The sequence below is a fragment of the Esox lucius genome, chromosome 7 (genome assembly GCF_011004845.1).
Source record: "Esox lucius isolate fEsoLuc1 chromosome 7, fEsoLuc1.pri, whole genome shotgun sequence".
Classification (NCBI taxonomy): Eukaryota; Metazoa; Chordata; class Actinopteri; order Esociformes; family Esocidae; genus Esox; species Esox lucius.
In genome coordinates this window covers 29,770,648-29,789,580 of record NC_047575.1, presented here as the reverse complement: position 1 = coordinate 29,789,580, position 18,933 = coordinate 29,770,648, and the positions used below count along the sequence as shown (strand labels likewise).

Sequence of the window (18,933 nt, the reverse complement as noted above, 5' to 3'; positions counted from 1 at the left end):
CACGAGCAGAAAGAACGCTTCCTAAGTGGAGCAATCCACTAGCCCAGTCCTCTCTCCTTTTAGGAGTGGGCCACTAGCAGAAACATCCACTATCAAACAGATCCACTATCAAAAAGAACACTGTGACCTTCTATTAAAGCAACATGTCATGGTAATGGTACACTATCATAGCTAGAGACAGTTGGACAAAACTGGTTGGAATGACACCCGACTGAAGTTGTTTGTGATGTTTTGATAAGGTTGTACACCCAGTTTAATGAAATGTTTTTTCCCCTGTGTTTCTTTTTACTGAGCCGACAAATCTTTATTTCCTGGTTGATATCTGATGTCACATGGTGTCAAAATGCCTCTAGGAATCATCTGTCTTATAAATCATGTACTTGTCTACATTTTGATTTTGCTACATTCAGAAAATTTCGGCGCTCTCCCATGACTACTGTAGCTATAAAATGAAAGAGTGCCGCTAGTCACACTTCTAGTTAAAAGCATGAGCTTATAGCTATCTAGTTACAATAGTAATGCAGTAACTTTAGTTAATTTCCCAGCCAGCGGATGAAGTTGTACTGCATTTAGACTGAAAGAGTCCTTTTTAAGATGTCCACCATACGAAAGAAGAACAAATAAAAAAAAAACCTACTTATACTAATAGTTTATTGGCGAAAGATGTCATCTTCCTGATGATTTTCAACGCTTGTTTATGTTCTGGTCCAGCAGTTGTGTAGCATGGCCAGTTTCAAAGGAATTATGACACTGGCCCAGTAGCCAGTAAAGTATAGCAAACATAAATAGTGTTTGTTTACTTGGTTGTAGTTAGGAGATATGGGCAGGAAATGCTATGAAAATTGGCAACTAGATAGTCATTTAGTTAGCTGCTAAGGCTACCCAGAGTCATAAATATTTTGTTTCTTATAGTCCCTAGGAGGTTCAACTTACAAATATCCTCTTTAAGGGAATGTTCCCAGAAGACAATTTGTCTCTGGCTTCGACCACTGGCAGTGGGGTGCATCTGTATTTTGTAATATCTGGCAAATATGATCACAATTCACCTAAACAGGTTTATCATGAAATCAAAGATCACATTTGTCCACCGCTACTTAGCTGGCTTGAGAACTTCATATTTTTTCAGCCCTGAGTGTGTGCACAGGCCCTTTTAGCTTCCTATTGGAATTGGACTTGAGCAAGAAGGGGAAATTGCTAGCTTAAACATGTACGTTTTCATTAACAAAATTATGGTGATATAACCAAAGCTAGATTTATACTTAGTAGTTAAGAAAATTGTCAATATTTATTACATCATTTTTGGATATAGTCAAATTGAATTCCTTCAAGAAATAAGTAGGTGTTAATTAGGCAATGTGACTGGTAATTATTTTATGATATGATAGCATTTTGACTGACTTTGACAAAACAGCATTAGAAAACAAACCAATGTGTTGTAGGGTTTAATCAGTTAACATGATGACCATATGAATGATGAATAATAAAACATGATACACGTTTTGTTTAAATGATGAGAGTTTGGTTCATCAACTAAAACCAAAAGGCTCACAAAAAGTACACATTTGGCTACATTGCACTTAACTTCCCAGTGAGCAAAGTTGTTTGTTAGGACATTTTTATTGGGTAGTTTTACTAAGAACATGAAGTTCATAGTTTGTGGCTGTACTGACTCATTTTCAAACTATTATTTCCACTAGGTTCATAGCTGCAATCCAAAATCGTAATATAACACTGACTACACAGATAGTAGCACCCAGCACTATGAAGAAAAGTCGATATCTACCCTGCAGACACAGAAACAAGAGTTATTGATGATTCTGTCAACACGTTACTCAGCTACATCATAACAACTCTACTCCACATAAGCACCAGTATTTTTGCATAATTCTAGCACTTTTGACGTAAAGAAATGAACAAAAATTGTTAGTGTACATAGTAAACAGCAATTGCTGTATTTCTTGGCCAACCATTGAAGGTACAATCTCTAATGGCAACAAAAATCCTTCACATGCTTCAAATTCATCCACTCCATCTCTGCAATGTGTCCTTAATTATGCTGTGAAAGGCAAAACTAACCTAGATTACACGGACAGTGGACAGACAGAAGACAGTTGAGACAAAGGAAAGATTACCAATAACAGAGGATATAAGACTGTGGGCAGAGGATATGGGACAGTGGACAGGTTACAGAAGACACAAGAAGATGGACAGAGGGATGTGGACAGAGGATAGGGGACAGTGGACAGGTTACAGAAGACACAAGAAGATGGACAGAAGGGAGAGGACAGATAAGAGAAGACGCAAGACAGTGGACAGATTTCACAGCAAAGACGACCGTGAAAAGATTACAAAGAACAAAGAGAGGACACAGGACAGACAGTGGAGGCTTGGCAAGACAACCCATCAGTGGTGTCCTTGTGTTTTGACTGACCTATCCCTGTCCTATGCCCACTGTGCTTGGAGACTAACATGATTCATCATTACACTCAGATCTGCCAAACAATGCACACACACACACACACACACACACACACACACACACACACGCTACATAAGGGACAGGTAGAGAAGAAACAAAGCCAAGAGTGTAACATGGCACACAGGGTGAAGCCCTGGCTGGAAATCAGGTTCAAAGCCAGTACTGTAAGTAATCAACAGGGATAATTATAATGAAGACATTAGTCTATTATCCATTTCATTTACAGTATTCAAACCTCCAATCACAAGTTTGTGAACACTCATCTAGGAATTTCACAGCCCTACATTCATTTCTTATAACATCAAACAAGTTCAACTATGAGTCAACTGAATAGTTCAGTTAAAATAGTTAACAAAATCTAAAACTGAAATAAAGAACAAATATTGGAAAAACTATGTCTGCAAAATAAAATATAAACCATCCGTCCAGTTGTAGCTTAGATTATAAAAAACATATATACTATTTGTGGCAAAATTAGTTTGTAAGGCGTGGCTGCGGTTCCAAACTTTCAGGAATCCATGTTTTTGAAGCTATTAGTAGAGACACTTTATTGGTGCTAATGTGCAGGATCCGCTATCGGACACTTTCCTGTCAGGCTCAGAGCAGCAGCTCAGTTCTCACTCACTCCAGGATTCTGCCGTCATTTAGAAGACCGTTAGAAAAAAGGCAGTTCTCTGTTTGTTGTAACAATAATCCATTTCACAATCATTTCAGTCAGCAACTTCATGTTATTTTCTGAGGAGGGGGAGGTGTGGGGCCTTCATGCAACTACTTCCAACATGTTAAACGATCATACCAAACAGTCAGAGAGACAGTCAATATGGAGTTAATGTGCCGGCATTGGCTGTTTGAAGGCAGATTTCTTGTCTAATAACTCTGGCTGTGTAAAATAACTCAAACAATGATATCGTCATTACTATAAAACCTTGTATTTTTGCGATGTGGAGACTGCTTCTTTAACAATGGCTTCAGAAACACAACGTCCACCTCTCTGGAATGCAAGTCGTCTTGAATATGAACCCGAAAGCCTTTGTTTGTTTGAACAGAAATACACACACGATAGCAGGATAATATGCAAGCAAAAAAGTCTTGCCCTGTGCATTAAAACAAATATTGCCCTGTGTGGCTTGCCCTGTGCATTATTATCAGTCAATTATACAAAACAAATGAAACTTGGTACTAATAAACGTGGTACATAACATCCCAATTTCACAGAATTTCAGAATGGTGACCAGCTATTGAACAGCCTCTGGTATGAAAGCAGGAAGGGAGGCCTGGGTCTGACAGAAAAATGGGCTTTTCTCCCTGGCCGCTTTCTTCGCTCAGCTTTGAGAAATGCCAAGTCGATACTGGAGTTACAGCTGAGAAGTTCATACACAACACCAAGAGGGCATCTCACACTACACTAGAGGGAGAATAGTGCCATGACAGCTTGTGCGCAGATACACTCACACAAACATATACATTTATACATACACACACACACACACACACACAGTCTGTCTCTTTATGTCACTCTTACAGGCTGACATAGAGTTAGACAAACACACACATCCACACCCCCAATCTCTCTATTTCTCTCTATCTTTCTCTATCTCTCTTTCTCTTTTGTTATTGAGGCTCTCCATTAAGGTGGTCTTTCTGTGTGGCTGCTTTCAGATGCTTTTTCCCTTAATTAAAGGGAATTAGGGCTATAATTTAGTAGTCCCCTCCAGCCTCACCTCTCATTCTCCCCCATTCCTTCCCTTTATCACTCAAAGCACTGGACCTCAAGCACATGAATCCCTCAATAGAGGAGAAGGCCCTGGTCTCAACAGCCTGCCTCTCCCACACACACTACGGACAAAAAATGACCTCCCTTTTCCCTGCATGGTACATCAGAAAACCCTCATGACTGATAACTGCCATTTAGACAGCAATCTTTCTCTTTTTCTATCACTTTCTCCCTGTTTCTCCAATTATCTGTCTCTGGAAATCCCATGGACAGTGCCCCTCTAGGTAGGATAATGGAGGAAAGAGGCACAGCAGCTGGGAAACAACCTGCTGACACGTAGTGATGAAAACAGAGACATTGACAAAATGACTGGCAGCCTTGATAAAGATGAACAAATAGGGCTGGGCAATTAGGTGGATAATTATGATTAAAAACACTGGACTCTGTGGTGAACTGGGCTGGTATGTACAGCGCCTTAGGAATGTATTCAGACCTTTTCACTTTTTCCACATTTTGTTGTGTTGTGTTTTAATTGATTTAATATATTTTTCGACTTTAGTATATTATATGTATTTTTTGGTGACAATATACGCACAATGCTCCATAATGAAAAAACAAAAACAGGATTTTAGACATTCTATTTAAAATGTTTTTCATTTATTGAAAATGAAAAATTGAAATCTCTTACGTACCTAAGTATTCAGACTCTTTGCAATTTTCCAAATTGTGCTCAGTGCAACCTGTTCTCTTTGATCAAACTTAACATGTCTCTAGAATTTGTTGGAGACCACCTGTGGCATATTCTATTGATCAGAAAGGCACACACCTGTCTATTTATATATAGGTGCATTCAGAAAGTAATAAGACCCCTTAACCTTTTTCACATTTTGTTACATTACAGCCTCATTCTAGAATAGAAAATCATAGCACACACAATAGCCTAAAATGACAATTCAAAAACAAATATTCAGACACCTTCACTCAGTACTTTGTGGAAACATCTTAAGCAGCGATTACAGTCTCCAGTCTTAGGTATGGCGCCACAAGCTTGGCACATTTGGGGAGTTTCTACCATTCTTATCTACGGATCTGTCAGGTTGGAAGGGGGATGTTTTTAGGTCTCCGGTCTCTTGCTGGGACACAGACATTTTGGATTGGGTTCTCCGGGCTCTTGCTGGGCCACTCAAGGGCATTCAAAGACTTGTCCCAAAGCCACTCCTGCGTTGTCTTGGCTACCTGCTTAGAGTCATTGTCCTGTTGGAAGGTGAACCTTCACCCAGTCAGGGGTCCTGAGTGCTCTGGAGCAGGTTTTCATCAAGGATCTGTATCTTGCTCTGTTCATCATTCTCTCAATCCTGACTAGTCTCCCAAACCCTGTCACTGACAAGCATTCCTACAGCATTATACTGCCACTGCTGTGCTTCAATGTAGAGATGGTATTGGCAAGTAAATGAGCAGTGCCTGGTGTCCACCAGATGTGACACTTGGCTTTGAGGCCAAATAGTTCAATCATAGTTTTATCAGACAAGATCATCTTGTTTCACTTTTTCTGAGAGTCCTTCAGGTGCCTTTTGGCAAACTCCAAGAGAGCTGTCATGTGCCCAGGCCAAAGCCGGCCATCTGAAACCCCATTGATTATCTGTGGGCAGACCTGATAAACAGTTCACTGACATTATCTAATCTAACAGAAAAAAACTGACCAAATCCAGTAGAGACACAGCTAAAAAGACTTGAAGCCATGATTGTTGCCAAAGGCACTTGTATAAAGTACTAAAGAAAGCTTCTGAATATTTATGTCAATGAGATATTTCTGTTTTTTATTTTCAATGAATCGGCAGAAATATCTAAAAAGCTGTTTTTTGCTTTGTCATTGTGCGTATTGTGTGTAGACTGTTCGATTTTTATTTTTTATTTTTATTTAATCAATTCTAAATTAATTCTATAACACAACAAAATGTTGAGATAATTCTGAATGCACTGTACTGAAGATGGTTCAGGAGGCAAAAAATTAAATAAAATAATGAACCCGAAAAGTACTGTAAAATATGTTGGCATATCATTATACTTTAGAGAGTTTCATGACGTAACAGTGGACCCCGTGGATGCAAAACAGCCTGATAACAAATCTTAGCTAAAAACCTTTTGCCTCTGTATAAAGGTGGAACATTCCCGCTAGTGCTCTTCCAGTGACACAACGCACACCTCAAGATCAACAAAGAAACTCTGAATTAGTCACAAAACCAGTGCAATTATCCTTTAAGGAAAACATGTAAAATGTGTGTTCATATTTTTTTTTTTTATATATAATTGTTTGATTCAACTGCACAGTGCCAGGCATGATTACAGTTATAATATCAACATATACAATGGTGACATCCTTTAATATATTAAACTGTCCCCTTCTTTCATCTTTGTCAAGGGTGTCAATAAATATGCTCTTGGACACCCGTAGAAACCGGAGTAGAAAAAGGATAGAATGTGGAAACCTTAGACCTCACACACACAAACAGACTCAGAGTTGGTGTGGGGGAAACTGAGTCAGAGTGGAAGCAGAATATCAATGAGTCATCACAGATGAATATGTCACTATGGCAATGATGGTAGAGGCACAGGGGCAGCAGGGCACTGTGTGGAAGGTGAACTGAACTCCTTCAACCCTTCACCTTCCTGTCCATGTCACTGGTTTGGACATCACTGGTGTCACTGGTTTGGACATCAGCCTGTAGATAGAACTCCAAAAATGAAACATTTCAAGCTACCTTGGCAACTCAGTCAGTATTGTTCTTACAAGTTGGCCAACTGTTTGTGATATGTTCTGTTTCCATTGTCCTTACTTGTCCTTATTTACTGTATGGTTACAGAACCAATGATAACCAACAATACAGGCACATAACAGACACAATGCTTAATTAATGTCACAGCAATTTGCTGTGCCAGCTTTGTACACTGCCACAGACATCTTTTGTTGATAAATCTCCCTCTCTGTATCTCTCTCTTTTTGCAAATGATGTCCTTGAGCCACTCCTAAGGTTATTTAGCCCTACAGAAACCATTTATCTAAGCAGGAACAGTGATAAAAAGGGGGAGAAAACAGATGGAATGAAAGGTGTGAAGGAAAGACAGAGAGAAAGTGGGATGCATATAAACTGAGAGAGAAAAATAGATTATGATATAGAGAGAGATGAACAAAATAGAACAATAGCGGGATACAGTGAAACAGCCAGCTCAGCTGGTTTGGTTTCGGTCGATCTCAGAGTCTGTCCTGCCCCTCAGCTATTGGAGCTGCATTGACTGGCTCATGTATTTCTGCTCTGATTTGGCTTGGCCAATCAATGGTGCCCACTGACTTCCTGTGCGCCAGGCAGCCATTAGGCTGAGAGAAAAGGGAATAGGAATTCTCTTCACTTGCAAATGTGAGTTTTTCACACTCAACTTCAGGATGAAAAATAGTTTGGCTCTACCTCTAGCCATATGTCAGCTCCCAGTGGGGAAAAACACCATATTACAAATATTTTATCTGGTTTTCTGTTTGTTGTAATGTGAGATCCAGTAAAAATCATGGCATTTTTCAATGGAGAACATTACAAACAGGAAAGAAAATCCTTGACATTAAAATGTATGCATAAACCCTGTAGTCACTTGTTTTGACACCATCTTAGTGGCAAATCCTGAACCTGTTTATCAGCTGAAATGCCATGGAAATCAGAGGCCACAATCCCAACACACTAAAATGCCATGAAATATAGCCCCCCCCCAAAAAAAAAACTGCCTGCTCAATCACGGATGCTGATTCAGAGGAAATGTAACCCATTCATATAGGATATGATATTACCTACAGTATGTATAGGATACAAAATGCAACCTATTCCCTCCACAGCGCATAACGTTTCACCCATGTTCTCTGTGCCCCATTCAGAAGACGTGGGGGAATGGTGCCAATTGGGTTAATGGACACAGCCTCACTGAATACCTCTTGAGGGCAGCATGACACTGGAGGCTGATGGGATGTTGAACCACAGAGACCTGTTGTCCAGGGAACACACTGCTTCTACTGTCCAGTCAGCTGGCATGTCCTGAAGGTCACAGCATTTGTCTCTCCCAGCATCACACGCGCATACATGTGTGCACATACACAAGCTCCAGTACACACAATTGCATGCACACACATGTACACACGAACACACTAAACTCACATACGTTATAAAACCAGACCCTTTGGCTCACACATGCCTCATGCCCAGCTTATCTGAGCCAGCGGTTTTCTAATACTGCACTGGTGATAATAACTGATAATCGCTGAGGGAGGCCTAGTGTGTTCATGGACTCCTGGAGGGCAGGAGCCAAATTATCCATCCTGGGAAAAAGCCTCAAACATCTGAGTAAAACACTACCCCTCCCACAGACCCCTGACTCACCAAATATGGAACGTAGGTTTTGGGGGCAAAGAGAGAGAAGTTAGGAGATAGAACATATTAAAATATGACTAACAATAAGTACACAGTAGTTTGGAATAGAAATGAACACCAAATATTCTGGAAATTATGTTGCAGCTCCAACCGGGAAACAGAGAATGGGGGAATGTAACATGTTGGCAGAAATGTAATAAACTCACTGTCCAAAGACCCAATTTCCTACAGCAGGTGTTCTTTAACTTTCTGCCTGGGAAATTAGAATTCAGATTTATATATTTTTTTCTGGAGATACAAGATTGTAAAAATAAGCAACTATGTGTAGATATCAGTACATGTCATTGTCTTTATACTTAATATTTAGTCTACATGCCGTGTAGACTAAATCAGGTATTAATTAAATACCAAAACAGCCCTAACATTCTCTTCCTTTATGAACATTTACATTCAGTGTTGTTCTGTAATAAATGTATTTGTTCACAAATGATCCTGCTAACCGATCAGTTCTTCTTCAGAACTGGACAAACAATATTGATCACATTACATCTCCCCCATTCCCCCACCTCCCTACACACACACACACACACACCTGTTTTTCTATCCATGTGGGGACCTAACAATGAACGAGAAATCTATGTCCTCAATTCCATACCCTAAACCTAACACTAACCTTAACAAACACTTACCCTATTCTGAATGACCTAACTTTTATGCCTGAACTTAACCTAGCCATAATGCGTAATCCTAACCGGTAATGCATAATCCTGAAAAGTAACCCAAATTCTAACAATATGTCCAGGTTTTTCCTTAAATCTAACCCCTGAGACAGAAATTGGAATTTCTGGTCCGGACATGTCGTTTTAGAAAAAAGGAATATATACTTTTTTAAGAGAATCATTACTAAGCGCTTCCCTTCAGAAAAACTCATTATTATTTCTAGTGTGTTTGAAACCAAGAGAGAGGAACTTATCGCAATATTCTCATTTCATGACCATTAAGCAGATCTTGTAGAATGGCAAAATTTTGTCCGAACTTGTAGCAGGGCAAACTTGAGTGAGAACCTGTAGAAGGGCAAACTTGAATGAGAACCTGTAGCAGGGCTAAACTGAGTGAGAACCTGTAGCAGGGCTAACTTGAGTGAGAACCTGTAGCAGGGCTAACTTGAGTGAGAACCTGTAGCAGGGCTAAACTGAGTGAGAACCTGTAGCAGGGCTAACTTGAGTGAGAACCTGTAGCAGGGCTAACTTGAGTGAGAACCTGTAGCAGGGCTAAACTGAGTGAGAACCTGTAGCAGGGCTAACTTGAGTGAGAACCTGTAGCAGGGCTAAACTGAGTGAGAACCTGTAGCAGGGCTAACTTGAGTGAGAACCTGTAGCAGGGCTAAACTGAGTGAGAACTTGTAGCAGGGCTAACTTGAGTGAGAACCTGTAGCAGGGCTAAACTGAGTGAGAACTTGTAGCAGGGCTAACTTGAGTGAGAACCTGTAGCAGGGCTAACTTGAGTGAGAACCTGTAGCAGGGCTCTTCCACTCAACTAATCCACAGTACAGTGTGCAGCCAGTGTGGATCGCTGAGTGATATTAAACTAAAAAGGCATCCCGAAAGATCCCGCAAGGCACGAAGCACAAACCTCTCCCTCCCCCTTGTGCAGAAGCTGAGGCATGGAGCACAGCAATCAATTACTAAGTAATTAATGAAATAATGATGCATTCACTCTAACATGTAGCGACCCACCACTACCCATATGTTAAGGAAGGCTGCCCTATAGCATGAAGTGAAATGCAGTAAATAGTACAATACAGTATATGGTACTTTAGTAATGCATTAAATAAAGAATATTGATGCCATTTGTGATGCAGACAAAGACTGAAGTACATGATGTAAACCATTGGCCTGGTGAGGCTATACTAGGCTGTTCTATACTTAAGCAATAAGTATAATATTCTATGTGTACTTTATTATATGGCTGTATGCGAACCTCCAACAGTAAGGGACAGCAGGGGCAGCCTGAACACGTCATTTGGAATTGTGGGCTATTCTTTGGGTGCTTAAATAAATAGCTTATTATAAGAAACATAATTTAAAGCGATGTCAGATTTCCACCCGACCAAACAATTGTAACATTTAATCACCCATAATCTGCATTCAGAATGGCAGCAGTTAAAGCTGATAGATGAGAATATCTAAAGTGCCAAAGTGGAACAACCATCTCAGTAACGGGTGCAGTACCCGTTACTGAGATGAAAAATGTTACTGTAGAAAAAGTAATAGAATGGTATAATGTTACTGTAGAAAAAGTAATAGAATGGTATAATGTTACTGTAGAAAAAGTAATAGAATGGTATAATGTTACTGTAGAAAAAGTTATAGAATGGTATAATGTTACTGTAGAAAAAGTAATAGAATGGTATAATGTTACTGTAGAAAAAGTAATAGAATGGTATAATGTTACTGTAGAAAAAGTAATAGAATGGTATAATGTTACTCTAAGATTAAACCCCACATCATTCAATCACTGCATTCATTAGAACTCTTCACATTTTACCAGTAAAACATCAATGCGGCATCAATACACACAGTGACTATTTAATCTCAATCAATTTTAATTCATTCATCTCAATCTTCTTCAGTTAAGTGTTCTTTCAAATGATGCACAGTGAATTAATTTAGTGCAGATGGTGAACTGTAGCATAGGACAGAATTATCTCATTAATAGCTGCAAAAACTTGGAAACTTAATTACTTACATTTAAACAATGCAGGTAAAGACTTAAGACTTGCAAAAAACTGTTCAATATATGTAATTATAAAACACCCATTTAAATTCCAGTGAATAACCTGAAATGGTAAGCAGTAAATTGCCAGATGTTAAAAAGAAAGTTTATGTTACCAAAAACTGAAATATAATGTACATTTCAGAGTAATAAAAAAGGCCTTTTTCATAGAACAAGTAATGTGTTCACAATTTACAACTGTCCTTCAAATTCAAAAACGGCATGTATTTTTCCAAAAACAATAACATTTCTCAGTTTTGACATTTGGTGTTTGATGTTGTCTTTGTACTATTTTCATTTAAATATAGTGATAATTGATTTGCACATCATTGCATTCTGCTTTTATTTGCATTTTACGCAGCATCCCAACTTTTTTAAAAGTATGCAATGAATGTTTATGCTAACTATTACTTAAAAACGCGCCGTCGGAATAAAAGCCCACACCCTCTTCTGCATTATTTGGATAGTATGTTACTGTAGGAAGTAGTATACTGCTATCATAATGGTGAGAAAAAGGCAATTAACAAAGAAAGACAAACAGTCTATCATATTTATTTGTTCTATGTTTTAATTTCAGGATACATTAAGACATGAAACTGTGTGAATTTCAATTAAAAAAAAAACTTTAAAACAGCGATGTCCTAGAAATTTGGACTGTTAGTGTATATGTGGCTTCCAAATAATCCACAAAGTATCCTATCATCCAGACATGTTCTTTAGATGAAAACTGTTTTATCCCCAACCCTTCACCTCCACACAGAACCCTTGTGTAAGTTTATTTTTCTAAGAGGCCGGGAGTTTTCCCAGCCAATGGGCTTCCACGTCTACATTGTTTTCTCTTTGGAGTTTGAGGCTGGGTATACTTAAAGCACTTCCTGACAACTGTAAATGTAAATAAAATAAATGGCACTGATTGAGTGATGAAAAGTCTCTGTCATTCTGCCCACTGTCCATAGGAGGACACTTAAAGTCCATTACTATCAATAAATATTTGTATGTGCGTGTGTGTGTGTGTGTGTGTGCGCGCAATGAATGCGTGTCTATGTTCATACATGTGTATCTATGTGTGTGTCAGAGAACTGAATAATGCACACACCCAGAATAAATTCTCCCAGTCACCCCAAGAAACCGCAACACACCAGTAATAGTGTCACAATGGTTAGGTGTAACCAGAAAACATCACAGAAAAGTCCCGATCCTAACCACACCTCCAACCTATTGATTAAATGAATCTGATTTATTTATAAAGCCCTTTTTATATCAGCAGTTGTCACAAAGTGCTTTTACAAAACACCCAGCCTGAAACCACAAGAAGCAAGCAACAACAATGTTGAAGCACAGTGGCTAGGAAAAACTGCCTAAGAGGGGCCAACATTTTGGAAGAAACCTAGAGAGAAACCAGGCTCAGTGGGGTAACCAGTCCTCTTCTGGCTGTGCTGGGTGAACAAATTAAGTGTACTTTAAAGCATCTGACCAATAACCAAAAGGTTACTAGATTGTATAGCCAAGTCAGCATAAGGAAATATGTCGTTATGTCCTGGAGTTACAGTACACAGTTACATTTTCCAATGTGGTAGCAATTCGGAGAAGTTGGGCCCTGGCGTAGCATGGTGACGCCGGGCCGGGGTGAAAGCTGTCCTTACAAACGAAAATTATGATGCGGTACATATGCACGTAAAGCCGATCCTGACGTAAATTAACCCCACCGCCCAACGTCTGACTGTGATAACCACATAGATAAACACAATCAAAAAAATATTTATTCCAGAGGCCACCCTCCGTGGGCCCCCCAACTCACCGCAGACCCAGGTGCAGGCACACCCCCTGCACCCCGGATAGCTACGCCAGGGGGGTTGGGTCAAAGCTCACTCCACGACTAACTTGAAATGTCACCAATGGGGCTATCCAATTGGTAAATATTTCAGCTGAAACGTTTGTCAGGGAGCACGATCGCTGTGTTTTGTGAAGCGGAGGACCACTTGTTTGTGCTCAGTGTTGTGCAGCCAAACTGCAAATGACAAGTAAAATAATGTAATCCATTTTCCATCCACTCAAACCTGGGCTTTTAACATCGGCCGTCACACTCCAACAATGAACAACTTAATTGTTTTGAACCAGCACCCTAGCATCTGAAACCTGGTTCCACTTCACTGGTCAAATCAGAACGGGGCACATCGGGTCCCTGTGCCTCCAGTTTGAGACCCCTAAAATGAAAGGAATAGGTACTCACATGCATTGGTGACTGCAAAGCTGTTGGCGGTCTCTATGTTGTCCACATGAGGCACCAGGGTGAAGAGGGCCTCAGATGAGTTGGGGCTGGTGTTGTGCAGGAAGATGGCCAGGCGAAAGGCTGTGTATTCCTGATCTGTATTTCTGATGAACAGGCCGCCTACAGAGGGGGATGAGAGAAGCAGAATATTTTTTAGGGGGAAAACCTTATTAACACCATTTAGTTACACATACATAGGAACTTGAATGCAGTTGAAAGAAAATAGAGAGAGTAGTGGTGGGACAGAAAACAACAGAAAGAGTTAGGGAGATGAAGACGTTATATGGAAAAGAGAGGCATGCTTATAGAGAGAGAGAGAGAGAGAGAGAGAGAGAGAGAGAGAGAGAGAGAGAGAGAGAGAGAGAAAGAGAGAGAGGGACAGAGAGAGAGAGAGGGAGACCAAGAGCGAAATAGATAGATTGAGCAAAATGTTAATCAGGCAACCAGTTATATAGAACAAACATTTGATGGAAAAAGGGTCACAGCCAATAACCTTCATATATATCCCTCTCTACAGATAATTGTAGCGAAATCGGAAAAGGTCAACCAAGCCGAGAAATGTGACAAATTGCAATATCTCTTAAACACAATCAAACATCTATCTATTAAGTTCATTATTACAGTCGACAGTGCGAAAACATGAAACCTCAGCTCGCATTTATTGCGTGATTATTTCGGATATTGCCTACTTTAACTTAAATCTGCTTGTTCCAAGGCATAACAGCGAATTGAAACGCGATGGATTTACGTAGTTTTTTCGGCCCACGACAACACAATAACTAAAGGCTACAATGAGAACCGGCACTATAGGAGAGATGGAAGATCCCAACACATTGCGGATTTTAGGCAACAGACAGGCAGCGCTTTAATGGGCCCGGATAGAGATCACTACAGGCTCGACTAAGCTCTCCCTGAGTGGCGAATAAAACAGACAGGAACGTATGAAACGTGTGGATTAGAAAACTATGTCTCGTGTATGGGTATACACTTTGCAGCATGGTTAGACTACACACACTTTGAGAGAATTCCCGCTGCTGATCCATTTACTCCGAACAAGCGAAGCATCAGTCACTGCTCGGAGCGCTACTAGGCAACTGCTGCAGTGACGCTTTGAAATGACACGGGCTGCTGAGGAGCGCACTGGAACAGTTCTGAATGAGCATAACACATAGTTGCCCAGAGCGCATGCTAGAAGAAAAAAAACATCGAATCAACTAGGAACACACTGAAAATGTCATTTTTAGTATAGTAGCCTACACGTGTGTTGTGTCTGAGGTTTTTAAATTCACTGTCAGTTCTACTTTGTGACGATGGATGACGAACAGTCATTTCCTAACATAGACACATACACTATATTTAAATGAAAACATTATTTTAACCAGACAGCCAAATGCCCATGCTCAATTATAAGACCACACTTACCGATCTGAACACTGCTCGGGAAAGCACCCATTGTGAGTCCCCAAAAGCCAGAAAATATCAATAGAAACTGGTCACAAGAAATCCTCATTTTGTTTTGGTTAAAAACTGATTAGAGACATCGAGGAGGTTGACAGTTGGGGGAAAAAAACAAGACGAAAAGAAAGAGGCTCCGTTCATTAGCAATCCATTCTGTGTTGAATTTCCCCCTGCAGTGCCAGCAGACGCTATTCGGCTGTCCGGCGGTAGAGATGTTACACACACAAGATGGGGGGAAGCTCATCAGTGGTGGGCTGCGTGCATGAAGTGAGAGAGAGAGGAATCACACATGCGCTTTCTCTCGACCCAGTCTCTCTCACTCTGCTGCCTTTCTGTTACACTACAGTGCGCACGCCTACCGCAAATACCCTTCAACACCGCCCTGGCTACTCGTCGAGAAGTGTCCTATAAAGCCAGTTGTGGTAAAATGACCGTTGCACAAAAAAACTAAACGGATATGACTTAATAATCTATGCCACGGCAAACATTTTGAGACACTCACATTGTAACAACGTTATATGATGTCCGCACCTAACGGGTTATCTTGTGTGATACTATCTGACTTGCATGGTTGCAGGGCCGTGACGCGAGGTTCGTTGTTGGAGCTATTGCTGTTGGAGCGCAAAGAAATGAAGCACGGGTGCGAGGCACCGAAAACTGGGGTCCCATGCGGGATTTGCAATAAAATCGCTACGGACCAGTGAATAAATTCGAGTCTTCGACTACAAATGCAATATTGTAAAATACACTATGTCTTTGTGATTAAAGGAAGTGTGACAATTCTGTGTCGTCGTCTAGTGGCACTAAAAGTGGGAGAAATATGAGCCCGTATTGCTGCTGTCATTCACCTCACGTTTTTGCTGATTTTTGAGATTTGTATTCACAGCACTATACAAAGGACTAGCCAGCTCAGACAATACAAACCTAGCTTCATATTCACTATAGGCCAATTGATGTCTGTTCCTTTGCTTTATTGGTTGTCACATCGGCGAATGGCACACAGGCCAATACAACAGAGACTACTATTGACAACGCTTAAACGCACGCACGCACGCACGCACAACCGCACGCACGCACACACACGAAAATAAAACCCCACAAAAACACAAACACAGGCATGGAACCAGTCAGACATGAAGGCGGGAGAATCTTAACACTTCGAGGCAACCTTTAAATTAATTTCCTTTTGTCAATATGCTAATGAGAAACACCGTTGGTCACCGTTGGCTTTTGCTTTCGCTCCAATGGTTTTAATTAAGTTGTTTGTATAGGCCTGGAGATAGAACAGTCCTAATTGCAATGCTCGAACTGCCCTTGCTACAAGGAATGATAGGCATATTAGATATAAGAGACAGATCAGAATGTCATATGGCAGCAGCATATACCACAGCAGCACATTCCGCCTTCAATATTTAGATATCGTTCGACCTCTATAGAGCACCAGACGTGATGTAGGCGGGCGCGCTGAGCTGTGGGTTGCTGAAACATACAGTCGGTCTATAGGTCCTGAGTACTAGATGTGGCGCACTGTGGTTTAGATCACTGTCCATGGTGATGAAATGAAGTTATGTCTGTGGTACTGAAACTGTACTTTAAGTGCATACCGTGCAGCCTGCTAATAAAACCGGTCTTGACACTGTTGTCCATTTTGAAAGAGGGAAGCAAGGGTCGCTGACCATGGTGCTGAAATGAAACTAAACCGTTTGCGCGTTTTCCTGAGGCTATGCAATGTACTGAAACATTAACACGCTAGGACTATGGCACTGAGAAGGGTCAAACAGTAGCATTCAAACATCAGAGATGGACAACATTATGAATGTACAAAATTACCAGTCTGACCTTGTTGGAGTAGGCTAAAGTGGTTCTCAAATGCTGATGGGGGTGTTGAAACTTTTTCAGTGTCACTGCTGTTCTACAAATCTTTTCAACACAATAGTGGTTCAGTATGGTTACAGTGTTGTTCAACAAAATTTCTCAAGTGCTTACTAATGAATTTAGATTTTGGAGAGATTGCACATCTTTGAAAACTACCCAACCATCCAAATAAACTGTGACAACATGGTGTAACTGCAGCAGCTAGATGGTGGCAAGGCTGAGCTTTGTTGTGTCATATCTTAGCATATGTCACAGCTTTGCTTATTAATTAAATATTGTGGCGCCATATCTAGTGATACCAAAATGTAAACGTAGGCATTCATGCTCTCAGGAAACAAATTAAATAGCCAAGGCCTACTCTACATCACTAAACACTTAGTTATGTACTGAACAGTGTTTTTGGGAACAGTAATTTGAATATAATGAATTAATATTAATCTAATCTACTTTTTCAATCTTACATAAATCTAAAAATGTGATGATAGATGCATCAAATGGTGATGCATAATAACGTTTCCTTTTTTGCCAGACCACGTAAGCGGAGCCGGCCAAGAAGAGTGAATGTCTCTGAGTGAGTGACTGACTGACCCTTGTTAAATAGCATAGTGGTTAAAGAAGGGGACTTGCAAACTATAGGTCCCAAGTTCGCATCTTCTCACAGACTAAGCAAAGTATGTATTATGAGTTGTTCTGTATAGATGAAAGCATTGCTGGCTAAAACAGTGAGTAACTGCATTATAGTAAGCTGAAATAAAGCAGTTTATGGTTATATTGCGGACTGATTTTCAAAGTACGCCAACCATGTATGCATTTTGGGTCAGGATAGACAAACACATTTGCTGGGTACAACAACAGTTGTTACGTTATAGTAAGCCTTAACTGAAACTGTATACAGTTATATTATACTGTTTCTGGAATGGAAAAGTTCTCACTAGAAATGGCTAGACATTTTTCAATTCTTATGACTATCCCTAGGAAGTTAGATACTAGTAAGCCTATTAGTGGCTAATAAGCTGTTAAACCGGCCAGTGGCAAAAGCCACACATTTCATAGATGCTATGGTGGAGGTAAACTTAATAAGAAATGTTAGTCAGTTTAACACAATCCTCAATGGAGTCTAGCATCTGGTGAAATGTGTAATGCCGTGGCGTAGTGCAAAGACAGTGCCTCTCATGTGGAAGACCTAAGTTTGAATCTATTGAGAGCAACAACATTTATTAATTATTTCTGGTAGATTCCACGATTCTATCTTCACCTTTATTGATAGTTATTGTATCAATGTCATTCAAGAATGAAAAAAAAAAGTATGTTGTTTTGCCATGAAAGAAAAAAACAAGTTCTTATGCCATGAAATAGACTCGCTAGCAATAGCTGAATTCTTACGACTATTCCAATAAGTTAGTAGATACTGGTAAAGCTTATTACTGGCTAATACGCTGTTAAAACGGCCAATGGAAAACGCAATACATAGCCGCTATTTGTGGTGGAGGTAAACTAAGTAAGAAACTTTAATCAGTTTAACTATATCAATATCATTCATGAATAGCCAATTAACTGTTTAAACAACCAGTGGAAAAAGAGGATTTATTCAGGATAGACAAAAGAGGCAGCAAATGTACAGTCTTTTACCTGGGTGACCTGGGTTCGAATCTTGAGAGGGCAACACTTTCTATTGCGCGCTGGCTAAACTAGGCTTGCCTGGTTTCTTGTTATTGTCATCATCATCATCATTTTCTTCCGCTTATCCGGGGCCGGGTCGCGGGGGCAGCAGTCTAAACAGAGATGCCCAGACTTCCCTATCCCTAGACACTTCCTCCAGCTCTTCCGGGGGGACACCGAGGCGTTCCCAGGCCAGCCAGGAGACATAGTCCCTCCAGCGTGTCCTAGGTCTTCCCCGGGGTCTCCTCCCGGTGGGACGGGCCCTGAACACTTTCCCAGGAAGGCGTTCCGGAGGCAT

The 18,933-nt window shown here is 40.4% G+C and overlaps 1 protein-coding gene across 8 annotated transcripts in view; it reads right to left on the bottom strand.

Moving 5' to 3' along the window:
* Nucleotides 1-15,484, bottom strand: part of gria4b (glutamate receptor, ionotropic, AMPA 4b) — a 142,227-nt gene extending 126,743 nt beyond the window's left edge. The window contains exons 1-2 of one of the 8 annotated variants that reach the window (XM_034293242.1): nt 15,066-15,484; nt 13,605-13,763 (exon numbers count right to left, since the gene is read on the bottom strand). In XM_034293242.1, the coding sequence (XP_034149133.1) occupies nt 13,605-13,763; nt 15,066-15,153 (247 nt within the window). In that variant the 5' untranslated portion in view covers nt 15,154-15,484. Of the gene's footprint in view, nt 1-13,604; nt 13,764-14,658; nt 14,800-15,065 lie in introns of those variants that run through there. The other 7 variants (XM_034293240.1, XM_034293238.1, XM_034293241.1 and 4 more) reach the window with 7 other exon arrangements.
* Nucleotides 15,485-18,933: the final 3,449 nt, after the last annotated feature.